The sequence below is a fragment of the Bos mutus genome, chromosome 3, assembly GCF_027580195.1.
Source record: "Bos mutus isolate GX-2022 chromosome 3, NWIPB_WYAK_1.1, whole genome shotgun sequence".
In the NCBI taxonomy this organism is placed as follows: Eukaryota; Metazoa; Chordata; class Mammalia; order Artiodactyla; family Bovidae; genus Bos; species Bos mutus.
In genome coordinates, this window is record NC_091619.1 from 28,684,853 (window position 1) to 28,712,833 (window position 27,981).

At 37.0% G+C, this 27,981-nt stretch overlaps 1 protein-coding gene across 5 annotated transcripts in view; it reads right to left on the reverse strand.

Moving 5' to 3' along the window:
* The window catches only part of LRIG2 (leucine rich repeats and immunoglobulin like domains 2), a 66,456-nt gene that overhangs the window by 9,500 nt on the left and 28,975 nt on the right, over positions 1-27,981 (reverse strand). For all 5 annotated transcript variants that reach the window (XM_005887095.2, XM_070367471.1, XM_070367474.1 and 2 more), the window contains 15 exons: positions 17,092-17,157; positions 15,642-15,716; positions 15,353-15,487; positions 14,664-14,807; positions 14,397-14,540; positions 13,792-13,935; positions 13,442-13,585; positions 11,150-11,230; positions 10,349-10,420; positions 10,142-10,210; positions 5,501-5,664; positions 3,622-3,942; positions 2,384-2,665; positions 821-1,270; positions 71-220 (listed from right to left, as the gene is read on the reverse strand). In XM_005887095.2, coding sequence (XP_005887157.2) covers positions 71-220; positions 821-1,270; positions 2,384-2,665; positions 3,622-3,942; positions 5,501-5,664; positions 10,142-10,210; positions 10,349-10,420; positions 11,150-11,230; positions 13,442-13,585; positions 13,792-13,935; positions 14,397-14,540; positions 14,664-14,807; positions 15,353-15,487; positions 15,642-15,716; positions 17,092-17,157 — 2,441 coding nt within the window. The remainder of the gene's footprint in view (positions 1-70; positions 221-820; positions 1,271-2,383; positions 2,666-3,621; positions 3,943-5,500; positions 5,665-10,141; positions 10,211-10,348; positions 10,421-11,149; positions 11,231-13,441; positions 13,586-13,791; positions 13,936-14,396; positions 14,541-14,663; positions 14,808-15,352; positions 15,488-15,641; positions 15,717-17,091; positions 17,158-27,981) is intronic.

Genomic DNA, 27,981 nt, shown 5'->3' on the forward strand with positions numbered 1-27,981 from the left:
ACTATCCACTGAAAACTAAACCCAACCGGGTAGGCTGAAACGGTAAGCACAGACAATGAAGAGTCATTACCATCAGTGCCTTTGTGTAAATATCCATTGGCAGGAGGCATAAGTTGCTGATGACTGCCTGCCTCAGAGTTGCTGTAGCCTTCTTGTGGCTCAGACAGCGTTCCTTGGGAAGACAAGTAGCTGGGAATGTCTGCAGGCAGGTTGAGTTCCTCTGTAAAAGAGACATCTGTAACTCTCAAATAAAGTTAGGTAATTTATTTACCTAACTCAGAAGACTATTTTGCAAATGTATTCTACTTCTCTACTAATGACCAAAAAAATGTTATGTACCCAGGAACTCAAGAGCTCTTAGAATTTTCTCTTAAAATTATTTCTTATTAGAATTCTCCCCCAAGCTTCATTTTAAAAGTATTAGCAAAAGAAACAAAACCTAAAGTCTGAAATCCACAGATGCACTTTCACAATCTATCTGGCTGTATTGTATCTCTTCTCTCACAGGACTTCAGGGTGAGTGAGAAGTGTCAAAGACTAACCTCTGTCATAAGGATTCCATTCTTTCCCACAGGAAAATTACAAGAGAAATGAGCCTTAGGAATTAAAGAAAGAAGGTGCACTGCAACTGTTTATAAGAGCAAAGTCTGGGGGACTGTCTAGAAATTCTTAAAATTATTCACTAGAGAGGTTCCATCACATCAAGGAAGTAGGACATTTTAACAGAAAAACTCTCCCTCTATCACACATAAAGTATCAAAACTCTTCACTACATTCTGACTCAGACACAAGCCACAGTGGTCAACCGGATACCACTTACCTGTGTTCGTGATACTATAGTCTTCGTTTTTCCTTCTCATGTGGTAAATAACAATGACCCAGATCAAAGAGGTTCCCACTACACAGCAGACCACAACAATGATCACAATGCCAACTGTGGTCCACCCATCATCTTCATGTCCAATGCTACTCTGGGAAGAGTCACAATTGGGGGATGAAATCACATTTAGGTAAATGTGACCACGTTCTGTCCCAAGGGTGTTTGACATAATGCAGGTATATTTCCCAGCATCATCTAGCCCAGCATCTACGATGATGAGAAGCTGGTTGGCTGCAGCAAAGAAGTGCCGTTCTGTCACCAGCAAAGGTCCATCATCTTTGGTCCAGTTGAGGCGAGGGGCGGGACTCCCTCCAGCTATGCATTGTAATACTGCAGTTTCACCTCGAGTTACTGTCTTGTCCTCCAGGGGTCTAATAAATGAGGGTGTCTCTAACAGAAAGATGCATTAAAAAAAATATCAGGCAATTTTATCCTTAAAATTCTACTGAATTAGACTAACGAGGTTATGACGAAATAAGCATTTTCATAAGCTCATGGGAAGATCAGAAGTTTTTCAGAAAAGCAAAAGCCTCAAAAAATCTAAATTTCCTCTTAGGAATTCTACCTAGAGCAAGCGATCCTAGGTGAAGAAGTCAAGATTCATATACAAAAATTGTTTATTACAAAATTAATTGTAATTTTTAAAGATGAAAAAATCTAGCAGAAAAATGAGTAATTTAACAGTACAGTCACATATTTCATGAAGACTTAATGACAATGTAACCCTGTGAAACAATATTAAGTGGAAAAAAGTAGGTATACATAACCACATGAAGATGAGTAATTTTAAAAAGTCCAGAATATGTCAAAATCTAAACAGGGTTTGAGTGACCTTCCTTTTTTCAAATTTTCTGCATCTCTTAAAATTTTTAAACAATAAATTTATTTTCCTGGTTACACAAGTAGTTAAACAAACCAACATTTTTAAAAACCCTAACATCTGGAGGCAAAGAGAATCTGCCTTGATTTGAGTCCCATAAAGACAAATGTTCTAATAAGAAAAAAAAAAAACTGGCTTATCAGGGGAAATCTACAGGGAAAAGACATTTTACCAGAGCACAGGATTAACAGGAGCACACTGGAAGGAAAATAGGAAATCTAACCAGAAGACAGATCTTTTCATCTTTTACAAATTTTTTTTTTAATGAAGGGGGAAAAGTTAAATTGTCTCAAGTTCTCTGAAGCAGTATGATGAAAATTCACTGAATCGTAGAAAAAACATATACATGAAGCAGAAAACTGACAGAGATGAACAGAACAGGGTAAAGGGATTTGAATTTTCAATTCATGGGATAAAAATCTCCAATTCTGCCCTCAAAATTTCTCCAGATTCCAGTTAACTGTTCCACTAATATCCAAGCTTGACACATACCTGTATAAATTGGCAGAACAATGATCCCAACTGAAATCTAACTTGAGATTTTTCTTGCCATTAAGACCAAGAGTTGATCCACAATAAAAGGACTCCCACAAAAGTATGGATCCACAAAGCAGTAAACATACCTAACACGATGAGCGAGGCATTTGCTGAGAGACCGCCTGCTATATTCTGTGCCATGCAGCTATAGATCCCCATGTCTTCTATTTTCACATTTGCAATGAAGAAAACATCATCCTCAGGCATGACATGCATGCGTCTCTCTCGAGCCGCAGGAAAGTCAGTACCACCATCTTTCTGCCAGGAAATCTGAGGTGCAGGGTGCCCCTCCGCAGCACATTCTAATCTGGCCATGGCACCAGTGCGAATAGTTAGATCCATTGGAGTTTTCAGAAAAGATGGCATCTCTGTTCCAAAAAAGATCACCAAAAGATAGTGGGTGGGGAAAAATATATATACATAGACACACACACACACACACACACAAGGGAGAATCTATTAGGCAAAATACCAACTGTTGTGCTGCTCCATTTTTTTAAGAAGACATGCTCTCTGCATTGACAGTAAATACAACTGCAGAGGCCATCTTTTCTCTAAGAATCTCAGAGCGTGGAGTACAGTGATGACTAACTCTTCCAGAATGCATGACAAATCTATCTGATCTCCTTGACAGGGAAAGAAAAAGCTGAGGCCGTAAACTTTTCTGAACCTATATTTTAGCATTTAATATTTACTATTCCTTACTTAAGAGATGCATGATAAAAAAAAATTTTATGCCTTCAAACAGCTCATAAAACAGCCCGAAAGCAAGACATATGTACATCTTTCGTTGCACAAAGCCTGAAGTGCTGTAGTTATTCAATCTAATAGGCAACAGACCAATCGAGCTGTTGTATATTTTTTCAACAGACACAATGAAAAAGAGCATTATTTTCAAAAATGGTTTCATTGACTACCTTTAGACAATGATAATGATCAATGGTCCCAGAAATGTTAATACTCCCAGTTACTGGACGGCCCTGGGAACAGTGTCAGGAATAAATTTTATAGTTTTTAGAGCAGAATTACAGTTCTAGAAAGAAAATGGAGAATTAAAAATAATTTTTTTTCAAAAACACAAAAGAGAGTAGTTCATCTCCTGAAACCACGGAATTCACCTTTACCCCTCAGTCAAACACTAATTAGGGACAGCAAGTGGGTAAATTAACAATCCAGCCTGTATACCATCATAACCCTAAAGACAGAAACAGTAAGGACCCTCACCCAGTGTCAGGTTTAATGTAATCTTCTTGGTCAAAAGTTCAAAAATTAAACATGAAAAATCCTTCTAACTATAAAACCATCAGGGAGCATAATTTCTTACCATTCACAGTCAGTTTGGCTTTATGAGAATAGTTAGAACCAAAGTGATTAGTAATAATACACTGATATTTTCCTTCATCTGTGAAATTCACATTGAAAAGATGTAGGACACTAGTATATTCCAGAGCTTCTCCAGCCTGTTGCTGATAACGAACAAAATTCTCAATATCAGCATCATACAAGACTTCACTGTCTTTGCGCCACAGAGCAGACATGGGTGAATCACTGCTGCTCACCGCAGTGCATCTCAGAGTCACATTCACGCCTCTCAGAGCAACTGTGGTTTCAGGATGAGTTCTTATCTGTGGCTTGAGCAAATCATCTAAGAGGAAAAAATACAGGGCAGGAGCCAAGTCACTTATTTATTTTTGCTTCTACAGATTCAATTTTAAAACAAATAATATAAAACTGCATGTTCTGTTGACAAAATGTCATAAGGTTGAAAGGGCCTACAGAACTAGAACCCAATTCCCTTATTTCAACATGAGGAAAATGATGCCCAGAGGGTCAATGACTTGCTCTAAGATATGTAAATCAGCAGCTCAGCCTGGAATGGAACCCGGGTTTTCAAACTTCAGGGGTTAGTATTCTTTCCACCCTCCCTTACTGTCACTTATGCTTAGAATGCACTATCTTAAGTATTACCAGTTACTGGCAAAAGCAAAAACTTAAATTAGAATTTTAAAACAAGCTTTAATTCTATTACCCTTTGTATGTATGTGTATGTGTATATATAACATATATAAAAATAGATATTCTATTAATAAAACATACTATCTGATAGTACTTTGTGTATAACTTTCAACTAAAATAGTGAAAAATTTGAAATATGTCCAAAGTCCAACTGAAGACTGGCTTAGGACTGGCTAATAAATATAGATTCATAAATAATAATATATTATTGAATTGATTCAGAGAAGCAGGTAAATGAATTTTTAACGAAATGTCTTTACTCAGTAACATTTCACTATCTCATATATAGGGTATATTTACACATTTAAAACTAAGTAAAGTGATAAACCATTCATGGTAATATAACTAGGTTCTTTGCTTTCTTCCTTAAAATTTGTTTTACAAATTTTAAATTTGTAAAAACATGTTAAGTATTTTATGCACCTGAACTTCCAAATGTCCTAAGCATTTTTAAGTGATCTGGCAATATACAGGTATCTAAATGCCACTAGCAACACAGATACACTGACCTAAAAGTTCCATCGTGTAAAAGTTAAGAATTAACTACTTTAAAGGAAATGTAAGTGTAAAAGAAAAATCTCCAAAATGAGAATACAGATGTATACTTGAAATGACGATTAAGCGTTAGAATTAAGACAACTTGTCTGTGACAACTTGTCTACGTTCCCTCTGGTCCTCCAAAAAACTGCCAAACCTTGCTGCTTTTGTCTTAAGAAAATGTATTAAAAGTAGAAAACAAATGAAACTGGTACATCATACATTGCTAGTGACCACATAAACCAGTGCTCTCTGTTTGCAAATGCCTGGGAGCGCTTTTTCAAGATCTACTAAATATAAAATCATACTTCTGAATGAATTCATAAACAAACATACTTTTTGATGCAGGAATCTTACTAGATATTTATTCTACGGCTAACAATCCCCTAAAAAGAAAAGGCTTACATTCACAAAGATGCTATTATACTGACATTATTTTAAATGATTGTTTAAGAATACACAGAGGAAAAAAGACTTCCTAGGTTATATTAAGTCAAAGAACACAAAATTTAAGCTACAATTACAATATTAGTGAAAAAAGTAAAGAAATGGAAACAGGCTAGTGGGAAAGTATTCTACTTTAAATTTTTTTAATTCTGTTGTTAAGACAGTAAGGAATAAGATACAAAATTTAAAACAAAAATACAAACCACAGACAAAATCTTTCAGATCCACATTCAGGATGCTTTGCCCTGCAAGCCATTCAGGGTGTGCACAGCTTACATTCACAGAATGTTGAAAGTTATTATCAACCAGCCACTGAAGCAACCACTTCAAATGGCAGTCACAAAGCAAACTATTTGTGTTCAGAATCCTGTAGAAATAAAGAGGAAAATAAATGCTCTTTATTTTTCATTCCAAGTTTCTCCAGCATTTAAGCTTACTACATATCTATTCACTTTTCTTGCCAAAAAAATGCCTAACCTGACTCTAACCATAAGAAAACAAATTCAAGCGGTCAACTGTTTCCTGAAATATGACAGCGTGATAAAAGACGCTAACAAAAGGTGTTGGGGAATAAGGGTAAGGGATCTATTTTTAGTCTAAAGGAAACTAAAGAGTCATTACAATCAAATGTAGAGTGAGAAACTTCATTCAGAAAATATATCTACAAAGGACATTTTTTTGGACACTGGGGAAATCTAAGCATCGACTGCATATTAGATATTATTTTATCAATGTTAATTTCATTAGGTGTGATAATAGTATTGTGGTTATGCAAGAAAATAACCTTACATAGGAAATACATGCTAAGATATTTTAGGAGTAAAATGTCATATGTCTGTAGCTTACTTTCAACTGGTTAAACAAAGTAATAATATATATATGTATATGAGTGTGTGCGGAAAGAAGGAGAGGGACAGAGAGAAAGGGAGGGAAAAGGAAGGAAGGAGGGAGAGAGAAAAATATGTAACAGACTTAGCAAATAGTTCTGAATTGATGAATCCAGGTAAACAGAATATTGATGTTCACTGTGCCTTCCTTTAAATTTTTGAGGTCTAAAAATTTTCCCAAAGAAATTTGGGGAAGAGCTTACTATATATATTAGAACAAAGAGACAACTTTGTTGTGGAGAGGGCATAATTATTCTCAAATTATTTCATCAAGATTAAAAACATTTCAGCCCTGTGGCAACATGTACTACAATTTAAACTAAGAACCACTGAAAAATGGTTTATGGTCATAATAGGCCTATAAAATACATTTGAAAAGTCAGTGTTTTCTTTTAATCACCCTTAAATGTCCCGAAAGCAAGTGATTTTGACAATATTATAACCTGCTTTGTGTGCATCTCTAAAATCCTCAAGTAGTTTTACAGTTCTGTATAAAAATACCTAAGATCTGATTCCAAAGAAGTTTCAAACAGTCTTTAAGGGTACCCCAAAAGCCACAGTTTATTAAGGGCAATTTTAAGTAAGCAGGCCAAAGACTACCTTCTGCATTTAAGAATTCTTATGCTATATGCATTCATTCACAGAGAAATATTTGAGACTACTATATGCCAGGCACTGTCCTAGGCTGTGGCACTATCGCCCTCACAAAGCTTGCATATTTAGACTCAAGCAATAAACAAACAAATGCAAAGTAGAGTTACAAAGTTAAGTCCTATCAAGGAGAAACAAAGCTGGGCAGAGACAGAAGGAAAGCAGCTACCACTTTAGAGACAGCAGCTACGAGTTTAGATAAAGCAGTCAGAGAAAGAAAGCAAATCACGTGATCTGGGGTAAGTGTGTCACAAATGGAGGAAACTGCACAACACTTTGAGGCCAATGCTTTCGAAAAGCATCTACCAGGAAAAGCTCCAGGAAAAGAAAGGGGGTCGCTGACGGCAGAGCACAGAAAGTGAGGGACAAGGATGGGAATGAGCTCCAAGAGCTGGGCAAGAAGGACCAGGCCATACAAGTGCTTTATAAACTTAGGAAAGAAGCTAAGTTGTTCTTTTCCTACATGTGCTGGAATACGCTGGAAAGTAAAGAACAAAGGAATAATACAGTCTGATTTATGCTTTCTTAGGTATAATGTAAGTTGGCGCATGAAACCTGGACTCATATCCTAATTTCACTACTTATCTTAGGCAAGATACTGAATGCCTCCAAAATCTCAGTTTCTTTTTCTGAAAAATGGGATTGACAGTGCCTACCTCAAAGATTGTTTTGAATAAAGCATTTAGCACAGTGCCTGGCCACAGATACTACAGAATCCACAGTAGTTCACTTCACTTCTACTTCTTTTGCATCTTTCCACTCTTCACAAGCTAATGAACCCTGTCTCACCAACGGAGTACACCCTGTGTTCTCTCCACAAGTATATGGAGAGATATACATCAAATACTAACAGTGGTTGTCTTTGGAGTACTGAGGATTCAGGGTCTTTCTCTCCCTTGGTTTAATTATCAAATTTTCTACCATGATTATGTAACTTTAATGCAAAACAATTTTTAATTTATATTTGACTCTCCCATCTCCCCTCAAAATTTTCGCAAAGCACTGTGAAGGATACAAAAAAGTATCAAGAGATATTTTAACAAATGGTGATGTCGAACTCAGTATTATAATCATGACTTAAATTTAAGAGCAACTAAAACTTCTCAGTAAAAAAAATCAGTATTAGAATTCCTGCATTAGCAGCCTATTCAAACCAACTCACAAAATTACCAAATTACTCTCTTAAGAATGAAACTACAGTATTTGCTTTCACCTACTATATAAATTATATTTAAAACAGAGTTCTCTTTAGAATTAAAACTTTCTTGCTGGCCCTCAGATTATCACAACCAAAAACTGGTAATACTGATATACTGTTATGCAGTAAGTTGTGCCTTTTCAAGTAAGCCTTAAGAGAAATAACTCAAAATATGTCAAGAGACCAAAAACAACAAAAAAAAGCCACTTTAAAAATCTGGCAGAAAGTAACAAAAAATGATCTCCATATTTTAACTTTTGCTGTTATCTTATTCATCTCTGTGTGCCAAGCTCTGCGTCAAACATCTTCTCAAAAGCTTTCTAAAGCATTTGTGGGGGGAATCCTAACTATTCACGGCCTATTAGGCCCTACATGGTCAGGTCAGCTTAACTCTTGGCCTCATTTCCTACCACGTTTCCCCTCGCTCTTGTCTTCCAGCCACACCAGTGTGTCTGCCATTTTTCAAGCACAAAAAGCAAGTTTCTACCTCTGGATCTTTTCACCTGCTCTTCCCTGTGCCTAGACAGCCCCTCACCCAGTATAAAATGGCTTGCCATGTCATCTCACTTAAGGGCCTGGCTCTAAGGCTGTTATCTTCAGAAAAGCCTTCCCTTACTATTTCAAATAACAACCCCTGTCACTCTGTACCACCTTTGACCCAGTTTTTTCTTCAGAACATTACCTGATGAGACATCATATGCCTACTTGTTCACAATTTATTTCCCTTTAGAATTCACCGCAACATGCTGTGAGGACAGAGGCTTTGTCTTGTTCACTACTGCATTTTTAGCATTTAGAACAGTATCCTACATACCAAATGACAATAAATATTTCTCAAACAAACAAATTATCTCATTTTATCCTCACACAACCCTGAGGACAGTGCTATTCCCATTCTGAGAAGGGAAATTGAGTCTCAGACTAAATACATAGTAATAAAGAATGGAACAAGAATCCAAACCTAGACAGCTTGAACTCACATACTTCCAGTGTATTGCAAACTATATGTGGAGAAGGACCAGTTTTTTAAATTCTCAATCTGTTTTGATCAATACTTTTATAAAATTCAACAAAAGTATCATAGTAATGTCAAATTGTTCTTAAAGTTTCTAAAACCGTGTGTTCTGAATTTCTGTCCTTATCTCGTCATGAATCCATTCTGAATCCACAGACTTCCCTTTGAGGTAGATAAGTTGATATACTCCATTGATTCTCACCAGTGGCTAAATATTCAAATCACCAGAGCTTAAAATTAATAGCAGTTCCCGACTAACCACCCTTCCCCTGGGAAATACCCCCCTAGGAAATAAGAATAATTTTTTAAAAATCATGAATAAAAAATGGTTAAAATGATATGTATCTTTCTATCATAACTATTCAATAGTTTTGGAACATTTTAGTAGTTTGAATAGATTACAGACATCACCTTAAAATGAAAGTGCTATGCTGCTGCTGCTGCTAAGTCACTTCAGTCATGTCCGACTCTGTGCGACCCCAGAGACTGCAGCCCACCAGGATCCCCCGTCCCTGGGATTCTCCAGGCAAGAACACTGGAGTGGGTTGCCATTTCCTTCTCCAATGCATTAAAGTGAAAAGTGAAAGTGAAATCGCTCAGTTGTGTCCGACTCTTAGCGACCCCATGGACTGCAGCCCACCAGGCTCCTCCACCCATGGGATTTTCCAGGCAAGAGTACTGGAGTGGGTTGCCATTGCCTTCAGATCACCTCCAAAAAATTATGTAATATCTTAACTGTAACCCACCCCAAGGGAACACATGTCTCCAACAGTCCAAAAAGGAAGAAAGGAATAAAAAAGGAACAGAAGGATAAACAGAAAGCATAAGGAGTAGCGCTAAGGTCTCTTTTAACTATAAGCATCAGCAGCATAGGAAAAGAAACAGAAGGTCTTGGAGCCACACACACTGGGCTTTTCAATGTTGAGTTATTTTTAAATTACATCCAACCACCAAAATAACTGAATGTTACCACTTTCTTTTTTCCTGCCTGAATTGTGTGCTTTGGGAAATATCTGGGTCACATTCATCACACATACACAACAAGCATGGATAACTATCTAATTAGTGACAAAAAAAGACTTAAGTTACTTACAATTCTTTCAAGCGAGTCTGGGAAAAAGCATTTTCTTGGATAGACATTATAGCATTGTTGTTCAAATCTCTGAAATGAAGAGAAATGAAACATTCCCAGTCACCACTTCTATAATTAAGTTATATAAACACTTTAAATGGTCATGAAAACCTCTGCTAATAGCAAAGATTATTTATATACTAATCAAAATGAATGATAAATACTCACAGATGCTCAAGGGACTCAAGACCAATGAATGCTTTCTTTGTAACTGACTTAATCTGATTTCCTTGTAAGATTCTGAAATACAAACAAACCTTTCTAATAAAGCTCTCCACTAAACAAAATTAAGTTCATTAAAATAAACACTTACCTATAAAAAGTGAAAATAAGCTTAACATGCATTTTTAAGAAAGTTGTGAATCTTTATTATCAACTAATGCAAAGCACAGAATAAAGGCATCTATTAATATGTTGGTACTCAGTGAGGTACCTGTAAACAACTATCCTGACCACAGATAACACTTGTGGTTTTCAATAATAAACTGGATCATATTCCCAGTTTCTCCCTTCTCAGCAAAAGATCATTCAGTCAAAGAAATTCAGGCAAGTGTGAAGCCTTGGAGACATTGTTAATGGGAGATCTAAAATCTCACTTGAGAGAATTCTCTTTTGCTGGTTAAATTACTCATAAATCTCACATGATTAAAAAGATCACTGGTTCAATTGTGGTTTCAGTGCATTTCTTTTACTTAAATTGAAATTTTAGTTCCACAAATAACTTCTCTTTAAGTGACCTTAGCAATGCTCTTTCAGAGAAGAAAGTGCCCCACCACACACACACACACACAAGAGAGAAAGAAAGAAAAACAAACCAAAACACAAAACCTTAATAAACAACAAAGCTTCTTCCTTTAGTGGATGAGTCAGAAGGCTGACTTTCTAGCCATAGCAAATAGATATAATCCAATCACATTTACAACTGATTCTTGACCTTTGTAAACATACATAAATGTGAAAAATACATACAATTTAGTGAGACTTGTGAGTCCAGCAAAGGCTTCACTAGCATCTTCTATGGCCCATGAAATTTCATTGTTTCTTAAGTTTCTGCAAAAATGTCAAGGATAAACAGATTACTTTAGTCAGCATGACCATCACACCATCAGGCATCATCCTGAATGCTAATTTTGACCCTTATATTAAAGGTTATTTATGATAAACATTCCTCTTTTTGAAAAATACTGAGATAAGCATGTAAGCGCTAATTCTCATAAGCTAAGAATTAAGCCAACCTTGATAAATACATTAAGCAACCCCCTAAGAGTATTAATCTTCCTAGTTAATAGCCTGTAACTGTGTTAGTTTATTAGAAATTAATCAAGGACCTACAAAAAGCAGGAGGAATTCAAGATGCAAGGTGTATGGCTTACCAATCTGATTTCAGACTGATGGGATTTGGGGTGACCCACACCTTCCCCTGAGACCTCAAACCTGACAAAAACTAATGTCAATAGAGAGCTTCACAGCTCAAAAGCAATTAAACATGACCCCTGGGAAGTAACAATGATATACCCATGTGCTAGAGTGATCACTCTGCTTTTTTTAAAAGAAAAAATATGAGTCTTTTAAAAATTCATTCTTCCATTCTCAGAAGGTACAACTGCACTGCACCTTGTCCTCATGGAAGAAATCCAGTCAAAGTTAGTCAGTCACTTTTGTTCCTTAAGTCATCTCAGAACAAAGCACAAAGCTTTTTGCTTTGTAAGACATATGTAAAGTTATGTGAATAATAGTAAAGAGATAGATCACTCTTCCCATTTAGCTATGTCTTTACTTGAAGTGAAAGCTACAAAAGATCTTCTTATTTTACCAAAGAATAAACAACTGATGGCTCAACTCTGCAGCACTCTGCACTCCTCTGCAGAACTCACTCACCAAAGTGAGTAACAAGTATATCTACTCTGACAAGAGCATTGATCCAAAGCCAGAATATTTCAGATCTGTTCCTAATTCTGCCTTAACTATCTTTGTAGCATTTGTTATTACCGCTGCAATTACTTTCCTAAGCTTTAATACTAAAAGTAATAATCAGTGCTGTACTAAAAGAACCTGTCTGCCATCCCATGCACTGCCAAAAGGCTACAGCTGCTTCTAATATAAATTCCTAAAGAAATAAATTCCTGAGATTGCACTGATCTAATTTAACCTCTGATAATGTAGAAAAAATAAGCATTTTTAATTTTTCAAGGTCAAATCTAAAGGAGGACTATTTCATTAAGTTAAAAAAAAAATCAAACACATACTTGTGCACCCACAGACACCTTCACAAAATCATCATGCTTTGTCACTGATGGTTAGGTCCCAAAGTTTGGAACTTGCCTCTTTTTTAAGTCCATTTATCAACTAAACCTGATGACCAGAGAGTCCCCTAAGGTTCTTGAAGAACCTTAACAATCTACAAATTCTACTAATTACTCTTACTTTATTATGGTCTATGTTTGAGATTACTGTATCTCATTAAAATATCTCTTCATTCAATTATATTCCATGATAAAGATAAAACATTCAACTTACAGAACCACAGAGTTGAAATTGCCTTTTCCAACTATCTAATCCTATGTCCATCCTTCACTGAACAAAAAGATAAAGAAAAAAATAACACCCAGGAAAGGTTAAGTGATTCCATTTGTCTGGCAGTAAAGTAAAAAAATCACACGAGCTTTAGTATAAAAAAGACCTGGGTTCTAATCCTGGCCCAAACATTTACAAGGGATATGACTTTAAATAAATCATTTTAATCTCTCTGAACTTCAGTCCCCCAATATGGAAAAGACCAGTAATATCCTAATACTCTGAAAGCCCTTGACCCATATCAGATCATTAATAAATGTTGGTTTTTTCTGTCCAAAATCATGCAGCAAATTGTTAACAGTAGCAGGTCTCCTGCCAGAAATGTTCCCATAATATATCCTGCATTCTTCTGAATGAGAAGCGGTAGTTCTGGAATACTACTATTAGCAGAAGGTCAGAAGAGTAAGAAAATGTGCGTTCTTGACACTAGCAACTGTGCATTATTCCACAGTAAGAGATGCTCTGTTGTTTAGTTAACTCAGAATTCAAGTACAAGCTGAAATCACTAGAGATAAGTAAAATTTATGTACAGGGATAGAGATAAGCAAGACCCTCTTGCCCCACGACATAGGAGAGAAGAACTGCAAATATTAACATACATAAATTTGTAGATTCGTTAGTTATTTTGCTTCACTGCTTTAAAAAAAAAGTCAGCAAAAAAAACCCCAAAAGGACAGATGTACTTACAGTGTTTGTAGATTGGAAAGAAACCTAAATACACCATCAGCAATGTGAGTGACTCTGTTGTCCCCTAAATTCAATCTCTCCAGTAAGCTCAGACCCACAAAGGCAGATTCATCCAGACGGGTCAACTGGTTATAGGACAAATCACTAAACATAGGAAACATGGTAAACAAGGTAAAGAATTCACTCTCTTTCAGTTCAACTTTCATATTCTTACTCTACTTACATGATAGATTTAGGGCTTTCAAACTTCTAATAAAAAGGGATATTAGATCTCATTACTAGCCATGGGAATGACTTACTCAATCTGCTCTAGTCTCACAGCCCCCACTGAAATCCCATCCCACACTCACAGTTCAGACAGTCTTTGGCAGAACTCCCACGCATCAGGGCTGATTCTTTCAACAGCATTCTGGCTCACATAGAGCTGCTGTAACATTCGCAAGCCGTACAACCACCCCTTGTTCACTTCTGTAAGGTTATTATGCTCTAGTTCTCTGCAGAATTTGAGAAAGGAGGAAATATGTTTTAAACAAGGCACTGCAATGGGAGATTCCAAAATCTTCATTAATGCTTGAACAGAGAGCCATACACTTTTGCTCAACCCAAGTGAACAAATTCTTTTCATAAATGTTACTTTAGATTTAGTGCAAGAAAGTGGTGAGACTGTCTAAAATGTATCTATAAAACAAACTCACCAAAAGATATAGTATACCTGGTTCTAGATAAATTCTGATAATTTTCACCTACCTAACATTAAGGGAATATAAACATTTTAGATGAAATGTTTGGAAAAATGATAAAAATACTGGTTAGATAACAAAGCTTAAAGTTTAACTTATTTCACATAAAAGCTAAAATACTTTGTTATAATTAAAGTTACCATCCTAGCTGTTTAGCACTGAAAAGTCCAAGACTCCTTTCCTAACAATCTCCTATTCTAGTTCACAGTACTTACAATTCTTCCATGTTATCCAAGCCAAAAAAAGCTCCATCCTTAAGTTTGCTAATTCCATTCCGTTGCATTTTCAAAGATCTTAAGGAGTCAAGCCCTTGGAATGTGAGGCCCTCCACAACTTTAATCCTGTTTCTTTTAAGTTCCCTTTAAAAAAATTGTTTTACAGTCAGAAAACCGGTTTGCTGATTTGCCCTAATAATAATAAAAAGAAACAGACACTGTAAGAAAAAAATGATCTTCTTATAATCGATCTATTCAGTTACTCACAAGAACTGGAGGTGAGGTAGCTTGAAGATCTTGGGTGGAATCATGCTAATTCTGTTCCTGTTTAACTTCACCACTAATAAGGAACTTGACAAATTGTCAAAGCAACCAGCCTCCAAGACGGTTATCCTATTATTACTCAAATTCCTAAAATGAACAAGGTAACGACAAAAAAAATTTAATGAAACTAAATAAACATTCTACCACCAGAAAGCCGCCCCAAGTCTATGACTGAGTCCCAGTTCTACCACTTAGCAATTGTAAACAACTTTACAAATCATGTAACTGCTTTTGTGCTTCTTCAACACAAAACAAGGGTAATACCTACTTCATTTGGGCTGAAACAGTGTGAACATGTTTTGTAAACTGTAAAACACCAGCATACATACTAATTATCATCATCATCACACAGAGTAAGCACCTATTTAACAGACCACTACCATTTATCTTTTACAAAACTGACCGTTAGTAAAACACAATCCGCAATTAAATCTCAAAACTTGCCCTGGATACTTAATATTTTCTGTAAATAGGGTACTCTTTCTTCAAGGGCAAGGAAAAAAACAAAAAAATCTAACCTAAGTTTGTTTCACACAAGCAAAATCACAATAAACAACAGACATATCTGGGTACCAATGAATAATAAACATGCACTTCAAAGTAAATCTAGTTGAAACTCTTATTTTACTTACAGATACTTAAGTTGCATTCGAGGAAATGAAGATGTCTTGATTTCTGATATTTGATTTGAACTGAGATCTAAAGTCTCGAGAGCAGGGTAAAACTGGAACACTTCTGCATTTATTTCTGGGATTATATTATGAACTCTACAAAACAAAGATTACATTGAAGCTATTGCCAGGGATCCACCCTAGAGCACAAAAATAACTACGGTTAACAACAAGGGTCCCTAAAACAAAAATTAAAAAACCGTGTACTATTCACAATTTAAGTAGAAGATCTGACATCTTATTTACTTACAATGAGAGGAGAGTAATATTAGAAGTTGGTTCTCCAAAATACGGGATTTCTGTTAGTTCATTATAATTCATTTTCCTGGATAGGAGGAAAAATAGATTTAAAAATTTAGTGAGGGAAATGTTACCTCTCGAGTTCTAGTTTCTAGCTAATACATATTCTTTAGAATAGACACCACATTTGGAAAAAAAGCCTATGACCGAGAATGAGTCAGACTAAATGTATTCTACTGAGAAATTAGAAATTTTAATTAACAAGTTTTCCTAGTATAGAACTATAATTTGATACCAACATTTGAAAGGTTGGGAAATATTTTGCAACACTATGTATTTTTAATTCCCAGCAAGGTTCTTTCAATAGTTATATAAGTTATTAAATACAGTTTTAAAATATACACACACCAATTTTTTTTAAGTTACTCCAAGTTAGGGAAAGCTGTTTGAGACCACAGACCTAACAGATTATCTCAGTTGTTTTAGTAGCAAATCTAATGCAATCACATTTCACCAACCTGGTTTTCAATCTAGAATACAGCAACCTCAACAATCTAGAATACAGAAAAGAAGCCAGGAGTAAAATGCCTCCAATCAACCAAATGAAGTAACGAAGTCCATGCAATATATAATAAAGCTCATGCACTTCCCACTGAGCATTTTCCTTTCCTCAGGGCCTACTCTTGCAGCTAATAAACTTGTTAATTGTTCATTCAGTCTACAGCAGATTAGAGGTGGTCAATTTGAGGCAAGGAAGAAGAGAATGCAGAGACAATGAGAGCTCAAAGTACCCTCTGTCACAAAAATATTCAAAAGAAAAACTCATCTGAGATTCTGGGGGTGTTCAGTATAGAGGTAAACAGTTGTGCCTCTGAGAATATCACAATGCAATAACTACATTAATAATATTTTAGAAAATCCTCTCCAAAAACTAAGTAATAATACATTTCAGTACTAAAGGAAAAATGTCAGTGAAGTAGAATATTGAATTACATTAAACAACATACTTCACATGATACCAAAAATATTGTATTTCATATAAATTTACTTCAGACATGACACTTCCACCTCAGACAAGTCAAAGGGTAAAAGATAAATAAATTTACACAACAGAGAGTTTTAAGGCTAAAACTCTGTCAAAATATATATATATATATACACACACACACTCATCACTCTAAAGAGGGGAGAAATCTTACTTTAGGGCCCTTGGAAGTAGAACAGTATTGCTATGTAGTTTACAACTTGAAATCATCAACTCAATGGCATAATACCCAAAGAGTTTGTGATAGTAACAAAGCTAAACATAAGTTTAGGTTTTTAAACATATTTTAATCTAAGGTTTTCTTTCCTTCAAATTTCTTTTGGTGACATTTTTGGACTGAATATTCTGTAATTCCTAATTCAACAAATCACCTCAAAGAATTTAATGTAAATTTAAGTAAATAAAAATAACTTACACTTCTTGTAATGTTTGAGACTCCAAGCTGATGTTCCAGTTAGACAACCGATTATGACTCAAATCCCTAAATGGAGGACAAAAGACCATTCTTAGGTTAATGTTGGGAATCACACTTAAAGGAAAGAAAAAACAATGAAACTAAAATAGGAATCTAAAAGCACTACCAAACATGAATCTGAGTAGCACAGATAAAAAAGTGTTTACAAAGGATGAATAAAAATTCATCTAGATTTCAAAACAGCTTTTTCAGTTTTATTGAGGGCTTTTTAATGTTTGTTTTTACTCACTAGGAAATACATTCAAGTGGTTCAACAATCAAGAAGTTATAAAAGGATGCACAGTAACAAGTCTCCCACACTCTTCTCCAGTCATTCAACCTTCCTCCCCAACATCAAGTGAAAAATATATTAATACCATTTTTTTATAGCCTGTCAGATATACCAGAAAAATTTTATACAAATGGTAGAATAATTTACACATTATTTTGCCTCTTGCCTTTTTCACTTAACGATACATCTTGTAGATCATTTCAGTGATATGGTTTCTTCATCCCTTCTAGTGATTATACTTTTTTATTATAATGAACTATATTCTTATTCTATATACTTTTGAAAGAAATACACATTTTAAAGTAATAAAAATACATACTTCTAAAGTAATATAAACTTCACATATGTATTACACTTTAATTATAGATAAACTTGCAGATGGACTGGATTTCACAAGTCAAGACAGTGAGTTTCTATTTTAGAATTGAGGTTGACCACATCCCTGATAGAGATGCAGTCTTCCTTTAAAAAAAAAAAAGGCGGGGGGGCGGGGGGATCTAGCTTCAGAGAAGGGGAATTCATCTCACTCCAAGTTACCTTAATGATGATGATAGTAGTGGGAGCAACAGCTAACATTTATTAAGTGCCATGCACTCTTCTATGCACTTTATACATATTAACTGTCTAAATCCATACAACAACCTTATGAGGCAAATACTTTTACAATCCTCACTTTCCCAACACAGAAACAGATGGAGAAATGAATAATTTGGCAATCCAAGGTCACACAGCTAATAAGTGAGGAAGTTGTAATCTTGAAATTCCATCTCACTTCTTGTATTCTTGAAATTCCATCTCACTTCAATCAGATACAGCAGAGATTTCACTGATATTTAGTCATGAGTCTAAATATTTAAATAGGCTTAAAAATTCACCTTGATGCTTTCTGGCATCTTTTCAAGGCTGAGATGGAATCCAGCCCACACAAGCTGTCTGCCCAAGAGATGTATTATACATTACAATATGGCTAGCAATGGGACACACTAGAGACACATTACAGATCACTTTATCTCACTGTGCCACCATGGGCAGCTGACAGATGCATGCAGTTTGAACGATGTCTCTATCACAGCAGAACAATTTGTTCTCAGCTAGATTCCTGTCTGTGCATCTGTAAAACCTAGCCACTTTCATGTAAGAGCCTAATTTACACCATAATGTAATTAAGGCTAGATCCAACCATCACTTTTTCACATAGTTTTAAAGCCTTTTTCATACAGTTCTAAAATCTATATTCTAAGATACGTGGCACCAGATATCAGCTCAAAGACACTCATGAATGGAGGGATGTGCTGGAAAATGTTAAGAAATAAAAATATGAATTTACTCCACATAAAAATCTTATATGCACTTTCTTTTATTTAATTTTAATTGGAGAATAATTACTTCACAATATTGTGATGGTTTTTGCCATACATTGACATGAATCAGCCATGGGTATTCATGTGTTCCCCCATCCTGAACCCCTCTTCCGCCTCTCTCCTCACCCTCTCCCTCTGGGTTGTCCTAGAGCATTGGCTTTGGGTTCCCTGCTTCACGCATCAAACTTGCACTGGTCATCTATTTTATATATGGTAATATACATGTTTCAGTGCTATTGTCTCAAATCATCCCATCCTAGCCTTCTCCCACAGAGTCTGTTGTTTACATCTGTGTGTCTCTTGCTGCCCTTATGCAGACACTTTCATCCAATTCACACTTGTTACTGAACAATAAACACAGAATTTCATATTAATACAAGCAAAAAGATATTTATTTATTGTGGTGCTTCAACTGAAGGAGAAATTCCACTGTTCTAATTTAAGTTAGATACTCCATATTCTGCTTCAAGGTGGCTGGTCTGGCAAACAGACAGCTAACATCATCTGTATAGTAGGCTACCACAGTATGATTTAATTTTATATTTCATGCTTTCTGGAAATTAGGTTTTTTTCCTTTTACAGATTAAGGGCTTTCATTTTAATCAGTGCCTCTAATGCCTTTCCAAACCCTAATCTCCTTGACATTATAACTTTTGGCTGTACGATCCCCTACAGTTCTCTCATGGATGTCAATGATGATCAGACAATCAGTTTTAAAGAAAACCATTATTAAAGAAATCTAAAGCAATCAAATGAAACTCAACTTATATATAGTATAAACCACTATGTATTCAGTATCAGCGAAAACTGTCCAGTGTCTTGACTGGAGTAAAGAATAATTTTCTCTGTATGTTTGAAGAACTTCTAAGGATTTTCAGTGGAACGCAAAAGATACCTGAAAAACTCTGGAGCCTCTCTACAGACTAATGCTGTCTTAAGAATATACGGCTCATAGAACCCCATATAATGAGGCTCTCTGGACTTTTCTGCCACAAATCCACATAGTACAGATTAAAAAATACAGCAAACTGAAATTCACTCCCCAAACTAGTACTATCATATAAAGCAACTAGTATAAATCATATACTGCTGCTGCTAAGTCGCGTCAGTCATGTCCGACTTTGTGTGACCCCAAAGACAGCAGCCCAACAGGCTCCTCTGTCCCTGGGAATCTCCAGGTAAGAACACTGGAGTGGGCTGCCATTTCCCTCTCCAATGCATGAAAGGGAAAAGTGAAAGTGAAGTCGCTCAGTCGTGTCTGACTCTTGGTGACCCCATGGACTATAGCCTACCAGGCTCCTCCATCCATGGGATTCTCCAGGCAAGAGTACTGGAGTGGGGTGCCATAAATCAAATAAATCATATAGCTGCTCTATCAAAATACCAGGTTTGTAACTACAATTATATGGACTGATCTGATCATCAGATATTTATGCAATAAACGTTTACTGAACCATATGCCAGGTACTGTGCAAGTGCTAAGGTTACAACCACTGTCAACTTTAGTAATCTTTTTGTCTTTTTCAAAAGCAGCATGTATAGTACTCTGTGGAGTCACTTCAAAAGAGTAAACATGAATCCAACATCAACTCAGCTACTAGCCTTCATGGAAAAGGTGTAAATTAGCTTTTTTATATCTTAATTTCACTCTGGCATTTAATGTTACATGGGCATGTGAAGGGGCTTCCCAGGTGGCCATAGTGGCAAATGCCCGCCTGCCAATGCAAGAGACATAAGTAGATGCAGGTTTGATCCCTGAGTTGGGAAGATCCCCTGGAGCAGAACATGGTAACCATTCTCCAGCCTGGAGAATCCCATGGACAAAGGAGCCTGATGGGCTATATAGTCTATGGGATTGCAAAGGGTCGGACACGAGTGAAGCAACTTAGCACACCCACAGGCATATGGAGGTGTGTGTGCATGCATGCACACATACATATACACACACACACTTGCTCTCCATAGCATGCCTTCCTTCTTTTTTTTTGAAGTACTCCATAAAGCCCAAAGAAGACAAATTTGAAGACTTCAAATATCAGATATAAAAACCCTTAACAATTTGAATAGTTTTCAAAATTAAGGTCTCTCTCACTATTGTTGCCAATGGCCAGTCATTTAATTCAGTAAAACTAATGCTAGTTTGTTTTTTAAGTGAAAGTCCTAAAATGGAGAACTGTCTTTCAAAGATTTTCCTCTTGAAGTATCCTTAAAATGCACTTAAATAGGTGAAGCGATTTAATGCCTCATAAACATAACCTCAAGAGTCTAGCTTTCTAACAGTCAATAATCTTTATTTTTTAACAGCACTAATATCTGAATATTTACTGATATGATATTTGGAGAATAAAGACCTGAGCAAAGGCCTTAGCTCAGTGTTATACTCAGCTCTCACTCATGCTAATCTACCGGGATGCAGCTGTAATAAAAGATGAATTATTTAAGTTCTTGATATCATGTGGAGCCAGAGGTGCCATTAATGCAGCCATTTAGCATCATCAGGGTGTAAATAATTTATAGGATGTGCAGAGCAATCACAGCAGTCTGAGGAGAATCAAGTTCTGCAAACTAATTGCAAAGAAGTCCTGTAGCACTGGAGATACTGGAGTTTTCTTCTGTCCAGTCATATATGTACATTTTTGAGCCATCATCAATATTTTTTGCTTTTCAGAATATGTAGCACTAATAGTTCTGAACTGTGAACTTCAACAATAATAAAATTTCTGATAAAGGGGCTCTTTGCAAAAGTTACAAGATAGTAACAATATATATTAAGTCCAATAGTTTGGGTATGACAATGCTTTATGTATTTATTCAGTATAATTCACTTTTTTTTTCTGTAAATGGAAATCCCTGTTTTGCTAATTAGAGTGTATCCAGGATAATTTATTTTTAAAAATAAAACTCAGGATTATCATTTTGGTAAATTATAGCACTATGATTTAACAGGCTGATGTTCAATCAGCCTTAAGGGCTCTTGGAGTACACTAAAGACAAAGATTCCAAAACAACTCGAAATGCTGTCTGCTTTTAGGTTTACTTTTCGTTTACCACTAACGGCTGTATACAAAGCTATCCCCTTTCCTGGAATTGTCAGTCTTCCTGTCTCTAACAGTACTACTTGCATTTTTTTCTAATTTGTTGATTCTTATCAACTATCACAGGCTAGAAAACCCAGTACCTCTTAGAACTGTCTGAAATAGGAGTAAATGAGATAGATGTGTGTGAGACTATAGAAGCTCCTTTACAAATAAGTGCTTCCTGGAAGCACTTTTGCTTTTTTGGTTGAACTGTCAATCCTAAATGAAATCAACCTTGAATATTCGATGGAAGGATTGATGCTGAAGCTCCAATACTTTGGCCACCTGATGTGAAGAGCAACTCATTCGAAAAGACCCTGATGCTGGGAAAGACTGAAGACAGGAGAAGGGGATGACAGAAGATGAGATGGTTGGATGGCATCATCACTGATTCAATGGATATGAACTCTGGTGAACTCTGGGAGATGGTGAGGGACAGGGAGGTCTAGGGTGCTGCAGTCCATGGGGTAGCAAAGAGACGGACACAACTTAGCAACTGGACAACAAAAGGCAAGGCTGGAGATACTGGGCAAATATCTTTTAGTATAAATAAGACTGTATTATGGCATGAAACATAATGCTACTCCAAATTAAAGTTTCTATCCATCATTTGCATTACTTATTTGCAATACATTGTGTAACACTTTTTGCTGCTGCTGCTGCTGCTAAGTCGCTTCAGTCGTGTCCGACTCTGTGCAACCCCATAGACGGCAGCCCACCAGGCTCTGCCGTCCCTGGGATTCTCCAGGCAAGAACACTGGAGTGGGTTGCCATTTCCTTCTCCAATGCGTGAAAGTGAAAAGCAAAAGGGAAGTCACTCAGTCGTGTCCGACTCTTAGCGACCCCATGGACTGCAGTCTACCAGGCTCCTCTGTACATGGGATTTTCCAAGCAAGAGTACTGGAGTGGGGTGCTACTGCCTTCTCCATGAATACAAAAAGATGAAGGTGGTAGGAAAATGGGAGCATTAACTTCAAGAATAAGAGGCATATCTTATTTTCTTTCATTATCTTTCTCAGAGATCTTAATGACTGAAAATATTGCTTCATTGTGGGGACCAAACAACAAAACAAAAAATACAAATTCTATAATTACATTTAAGAATAGAGTTTCTGCATACCCAGTCTTTGTACCTGGGGCAACTCATTTAACCTCTCTAAACTTGAGTCTTATCTACCATTAAATAAGGATACTATTAATAGTAACAACCTCAGTGGATGGCTCAGATGATTAAAATAATACAGATAAAATGTTTAGAATACAGGTCAGTGCGTAAACTGTAGGTAATCACATAATTGTTGTTCAGTCACTCAGTTGTGTCCGACTCTTTGTGACCCCGTGAACTGCAGCATGCCAGGGTTCCCTGTCCGTCACCATCTCCTGGAGCTTGCTCAAACTCATGTCCATTGAGTTGATAATGCCATCCAACCATCTCGACTTCTGTCGTCCCCTTCTCCTCCCGCCTTCAGTCTTTCCCAGCACAAGGGTCTTTTCAAGTGAGTTAGCTTTTTGCATCAGGTGGCCCAAGTACTGGAGCTTCAACTTCAGCATCAATCCTTCTAATAACTATTCAGGGTTGATTTCCTTTAGGATTGGCTGGTATGACTTCCTATCTGTCCAAAAGACTCCCAAGAGTTTTCTCCAGCACTACAGTTCAAAAGTATCAATTCTTCAGCACTCAGCCTTCATTATGGTCCAACACTCACATCCATACATGACTACTGGAACCACCACAGCTTTGACTGTATGGATCTTTGTAGGCAAAGTAATGTCTCTGCTTTTTAACATGCTGTCTAGGTTTGTCACAGCTTTTCTTTCAAGGAGGAAGCGTCTTTTAATTTTATAGCTGCAGTCACAATCTGCAGTGATTTTGGAGCCCAAGAAAACTAGATTTGAAATAGAATGGTGGCTCAACACTATCACCTCTTCTAAGTATTTATTTTTTTGTATACAAAGGCATAATCCATTCCCCAAAGTAAAATCTTTTTTTTTTTTTGGTCATGCCACAGAATGTGGGATCTTATTTCCCATCCCAGGGATAGAACCCTCTGCATTGGAAGCACAGAGTCTTAATCATTAGATCACCAAGGAAGTCCAGGCAAAATTTTAATTAACTGGAACTACTCCCTTAAATTAGTTTATTACAGTTAATAAACTATATATTGCTTCTGAATTCCAATTTCATGAGAAAAATGTAAGTAATAAGGCAGTCCATCAAAGATTTGGTCAAATTATTGAGGTATAAACCTACATCACAAGGGCTTCCCGGGTGGCTCAGTGGTAAAGAATCCACCTGCCAATGCAGGAGATGTGGGTTTGAGCCTTGTGTCGGGAAGATTCCCTGGAGGAGGAAATGGCAACCCATTCCAGTATTCTTGCCTGAAAAATTCCATAGACAGAGGAGCCTGATAGGCTATAGAAGTCCATGGGATCTCAGAGGGTCAGACATGCCTGAGCAAGAAACCTATATCACAAGATGTTTTAGAATAACCCAGTAATACTTCTAAGAAACCATTCTACATATACAGCCATATAATTATTAAGAGATACCTACCAGTAACAAACGCTTTACTAGCATGTGAGATGAGTGCAATTGTGCGGTAGTTGGAGCATTGTTTGGCATTGCCTTTCTTTGAGATTGGAATGAAAACTGACCTTTTCCAGTACTGTGGCCACTGCTGAGTTTTCCAAATTTGCTGGCATATGGAATGCAGCGCTTTCACAGCATCATCTTTCAGGATTTGGAATAGCTCAACTGGAATTCCATCACCTTCACTAGCTTTGTTCGTAGTGATGCTTTCTAAGGCCCACTTGACTTCACATTCCAGGATGTCTGGCTCTAGGTGAGCGTTCACACCATCGTGATGATCTGGGTCATGAAGATCTTTTTTAAACAGTTCTTCTGTGTATTCTTGCCATCTCTTCTTAACATCTTCTGCTTCTGTTAGGTCCATACCATTTCTGTCCTTTATCGAGCTCATCTTTGCCTGAAATGTTCCTTTGGTATCTCTGATTTTCTTGAAGAGATCCCTAGTCTTTCCCATTCTGTTGTTTTCCTCTATTTCTTTGCATTGATCGCTGAAGAAGGCTTTCTTATCTCTTCTTGCTATTCTTTGGAACTCTGCATTCAAATGTTTATATCTTTCCTTTTCTCCTTTGCTTTTTGCTTCTCTTCTTTTCACAGCTATTTGTAAAGCCTCACCAGACAGCCATTTTGCTTTATTGCATTTCTTTTCTATGGGAATGGTCTTGATCCCCGTTTCCTGTACAATGTCACAAACCTCATTCCATAGTTCATCAGGCACTCTATCTATCAGATCTAGGCCCTTAAATCTATTTCTCACTTCCACTGTATAATCATAAGGGATTTGATTTAGGTCATACCTGAATGGTCTAGTGGTTTTCTCTACACTAGTAAAGTAATGCTCAAAATTCTCCAAGCCAGGCTTTAGCAATATGTGAACAGTGAATTTCCTGATGTTCAAGCTGGTTTTAGAAAAGGCAGAGGAACGATAGATCAAATTGCCAACATCCGCTGGATCATGGAAAAAGCGAGAGAGTTCCAGAAAACATCTATTTCTGCTTTATTGACTATGCCAAAGCCTTTGACTGTGTGGATCACAATAAACTATGGAAAATTCTAAAAGAGATGTGAATACCAGACCACCTGACCTGCCTCTTGAGAAACCTGTATGCAGGTCAGGAAGCAACAGTTAGAACTGAACATGGAACAACAGACTGGTTCCAAATAGGAAAAGGAGTATCTCAAGGCTGTATATTGTCACCCTGCTTATTTAACTTATATGCAGAATACATCATGAGAAACGCTGGACTGGAAGAAATACAAGCTGGAATCAAGATTCCCCGGAGAAATATCAATAACCTCAGATATGCAGATGACACCACTCTCATGGCAGAAAGTGAAGAGGAACTCAAAAGCCTCTTGATGAAGGTAAAAGTGGAGAGTGAAAAAGTTGGCTTAAAGCTCAACATTCAGAAAACGAAGATTATGGCATCCGGTCCCACCACTTCATGGGAAATAGATAGGGAAACAGTGGAAACAGTGTCAGACTTTATTTTTCTGGGCTCCAAAATCACTACAGATGGTGACTGCAGCCATGAAATTAAAAGACGCTTACTCCTTGGAAGGAAAGTTATGACCAACCTAGACAGCATATTCAAAAGCAGAGACATTACTTTGCCAACAAAGGTTCGTCTAGTCAAGGCTATGGTTTTTACTGTGGTTACGTATGGATGTGAGAGTTGGACTGTGAAGAAGGCTGAGCACCGAAGAATTGATGCTTTTGAACTGTGGCGTTGGAGAAGACTCTTGAGAATCCCTTGGACTGCAAGGAGATCCAACCAGTCCATTCTGAAGGAGATCAGCCCTGGGATTTCTTTGGAAGGAATGATGCTAAAGCTGAAACTCCAGTACTTTGGCCACCTCATGTGCAGAGTTGACTCACTGGAAAAGACTTTGATGCTGGGAGGGATTGGGGGCAGGAGGAGAAGGGGACGACAGAGGATGAGATGGCTGGATGGCATCACTGACTCGATGGACGAGAGTCTGAGTGAACTCCGGGAGTTGGTGATGGACAGGGAGGCTTGGCGTGCTGCAATTCATGGGGTCGCAAAGAGTCGGACACGACTGAGCGACTGATCTGATCTGATCAGTAACGCTGAGGTTGAACAGTTATATGAAGACCTACAAGACCTTCTAGAACTAACACCCAAAAAAGATGTCCTTTTCATTATAGGGGACTGGAATGCACAAGTAGGAAGTCAAGAAACACGTGGAGGAACAGGCAAATTTGGCCTTGGAGTATGGAATGAAGCAGGGCAAAGGCTAATAGAGTTCTGCCAAGAGAATGCACTGGTCATAGCAAACACCCTCTTCCAACAACACAAGAGAAGACTCTACACATGGACATTACCCGATGGTTGACACTGAAATCAGACTGATTATATTCTTTGCAGCCAAAGATGGAGAAGCTCTATACACTCAGCAAAACCAAGACCGGGAGCTGAATGTGGCTCAGATCATGAACTCCTTATTGCCAAATCCAGACTGAAATTGAAGAGTTTGGGGAAAACACACTAGATCAGGCAGGTATGACCTAAATCAAATCCCTTATGACCATACAGTGGAAGAGAGAAATAGATTTAAGGGACTAGATCTGATAGATAAAGTGCCTGATAAACTATGGATGGAAGTTGGTGACATTGTATAGGAAACAGGAATCATAACCATCTCCAAGAAAAAGAAATGCAAAAAAGCAAAATGGCTGTCTGAGGAGGCCTTACAAATAGCTGTGAAAACAAGAGAAGCAAAAAGCGAAAGAGAAAAGGAAAGAAATATTCATTTGAATGCAGAGTTCCAAAGAATAGCAAGGAGAGATAAGAAAGCCTTCCTCATCAATCAGTGCAAAGACATAAAAGAAAACAACAGAATGGGAAAGACTAGAGATCTCTTCAAGAAAATCAGAGATACCAAGGGAACATTTCATGCAAAGATAGGCTCGATAAAACAGAAATAGTATGGACCTAACAGAAGTAGAAGATATTAAGATGAGGTGGCAAGAATACACAGAACAACTGTACAAAAAAGATCTTCACGACCCAGATAATCACGACGGTATGATCACTCACATAGAGCCAGACATCCTGGAATGTGAAGTCAAGTGGGCCTTAGAAAGCATCACTACAAACAAAGCTAGTGGAGGTGATGGAATACCAGTTGAGCTATTATTTCAAATCCTGGAAGATGATGCTGTGAAAGTGCTGCACTCAATATGCCAGCAGATTTGCAAAATGCAGCAGTGGCCACAGGACTGGAAAAGATCAATTTTCATTCCAATCCCAAAGAAAGGCAATGCCAAAGAATGCTCAAACTACCACACAATTGCACTCATCTCACACGCTAGTAAAATAAGCCAGGCTTCAATAGTACGTGAACCGTGAACTTCCAGAAGTTCAAGCTGGTTTTAGAAAAGGCAGAAGAACCAGAGATCAAATTGCCAACATCCGATGCATCATTGAAAAAGCAAGAGAGTTCCAGAAAAACATCTATTTCTGCTTTATTGACTATGCCAAAGCCTTTGACTGTGTGGATCACAATAAA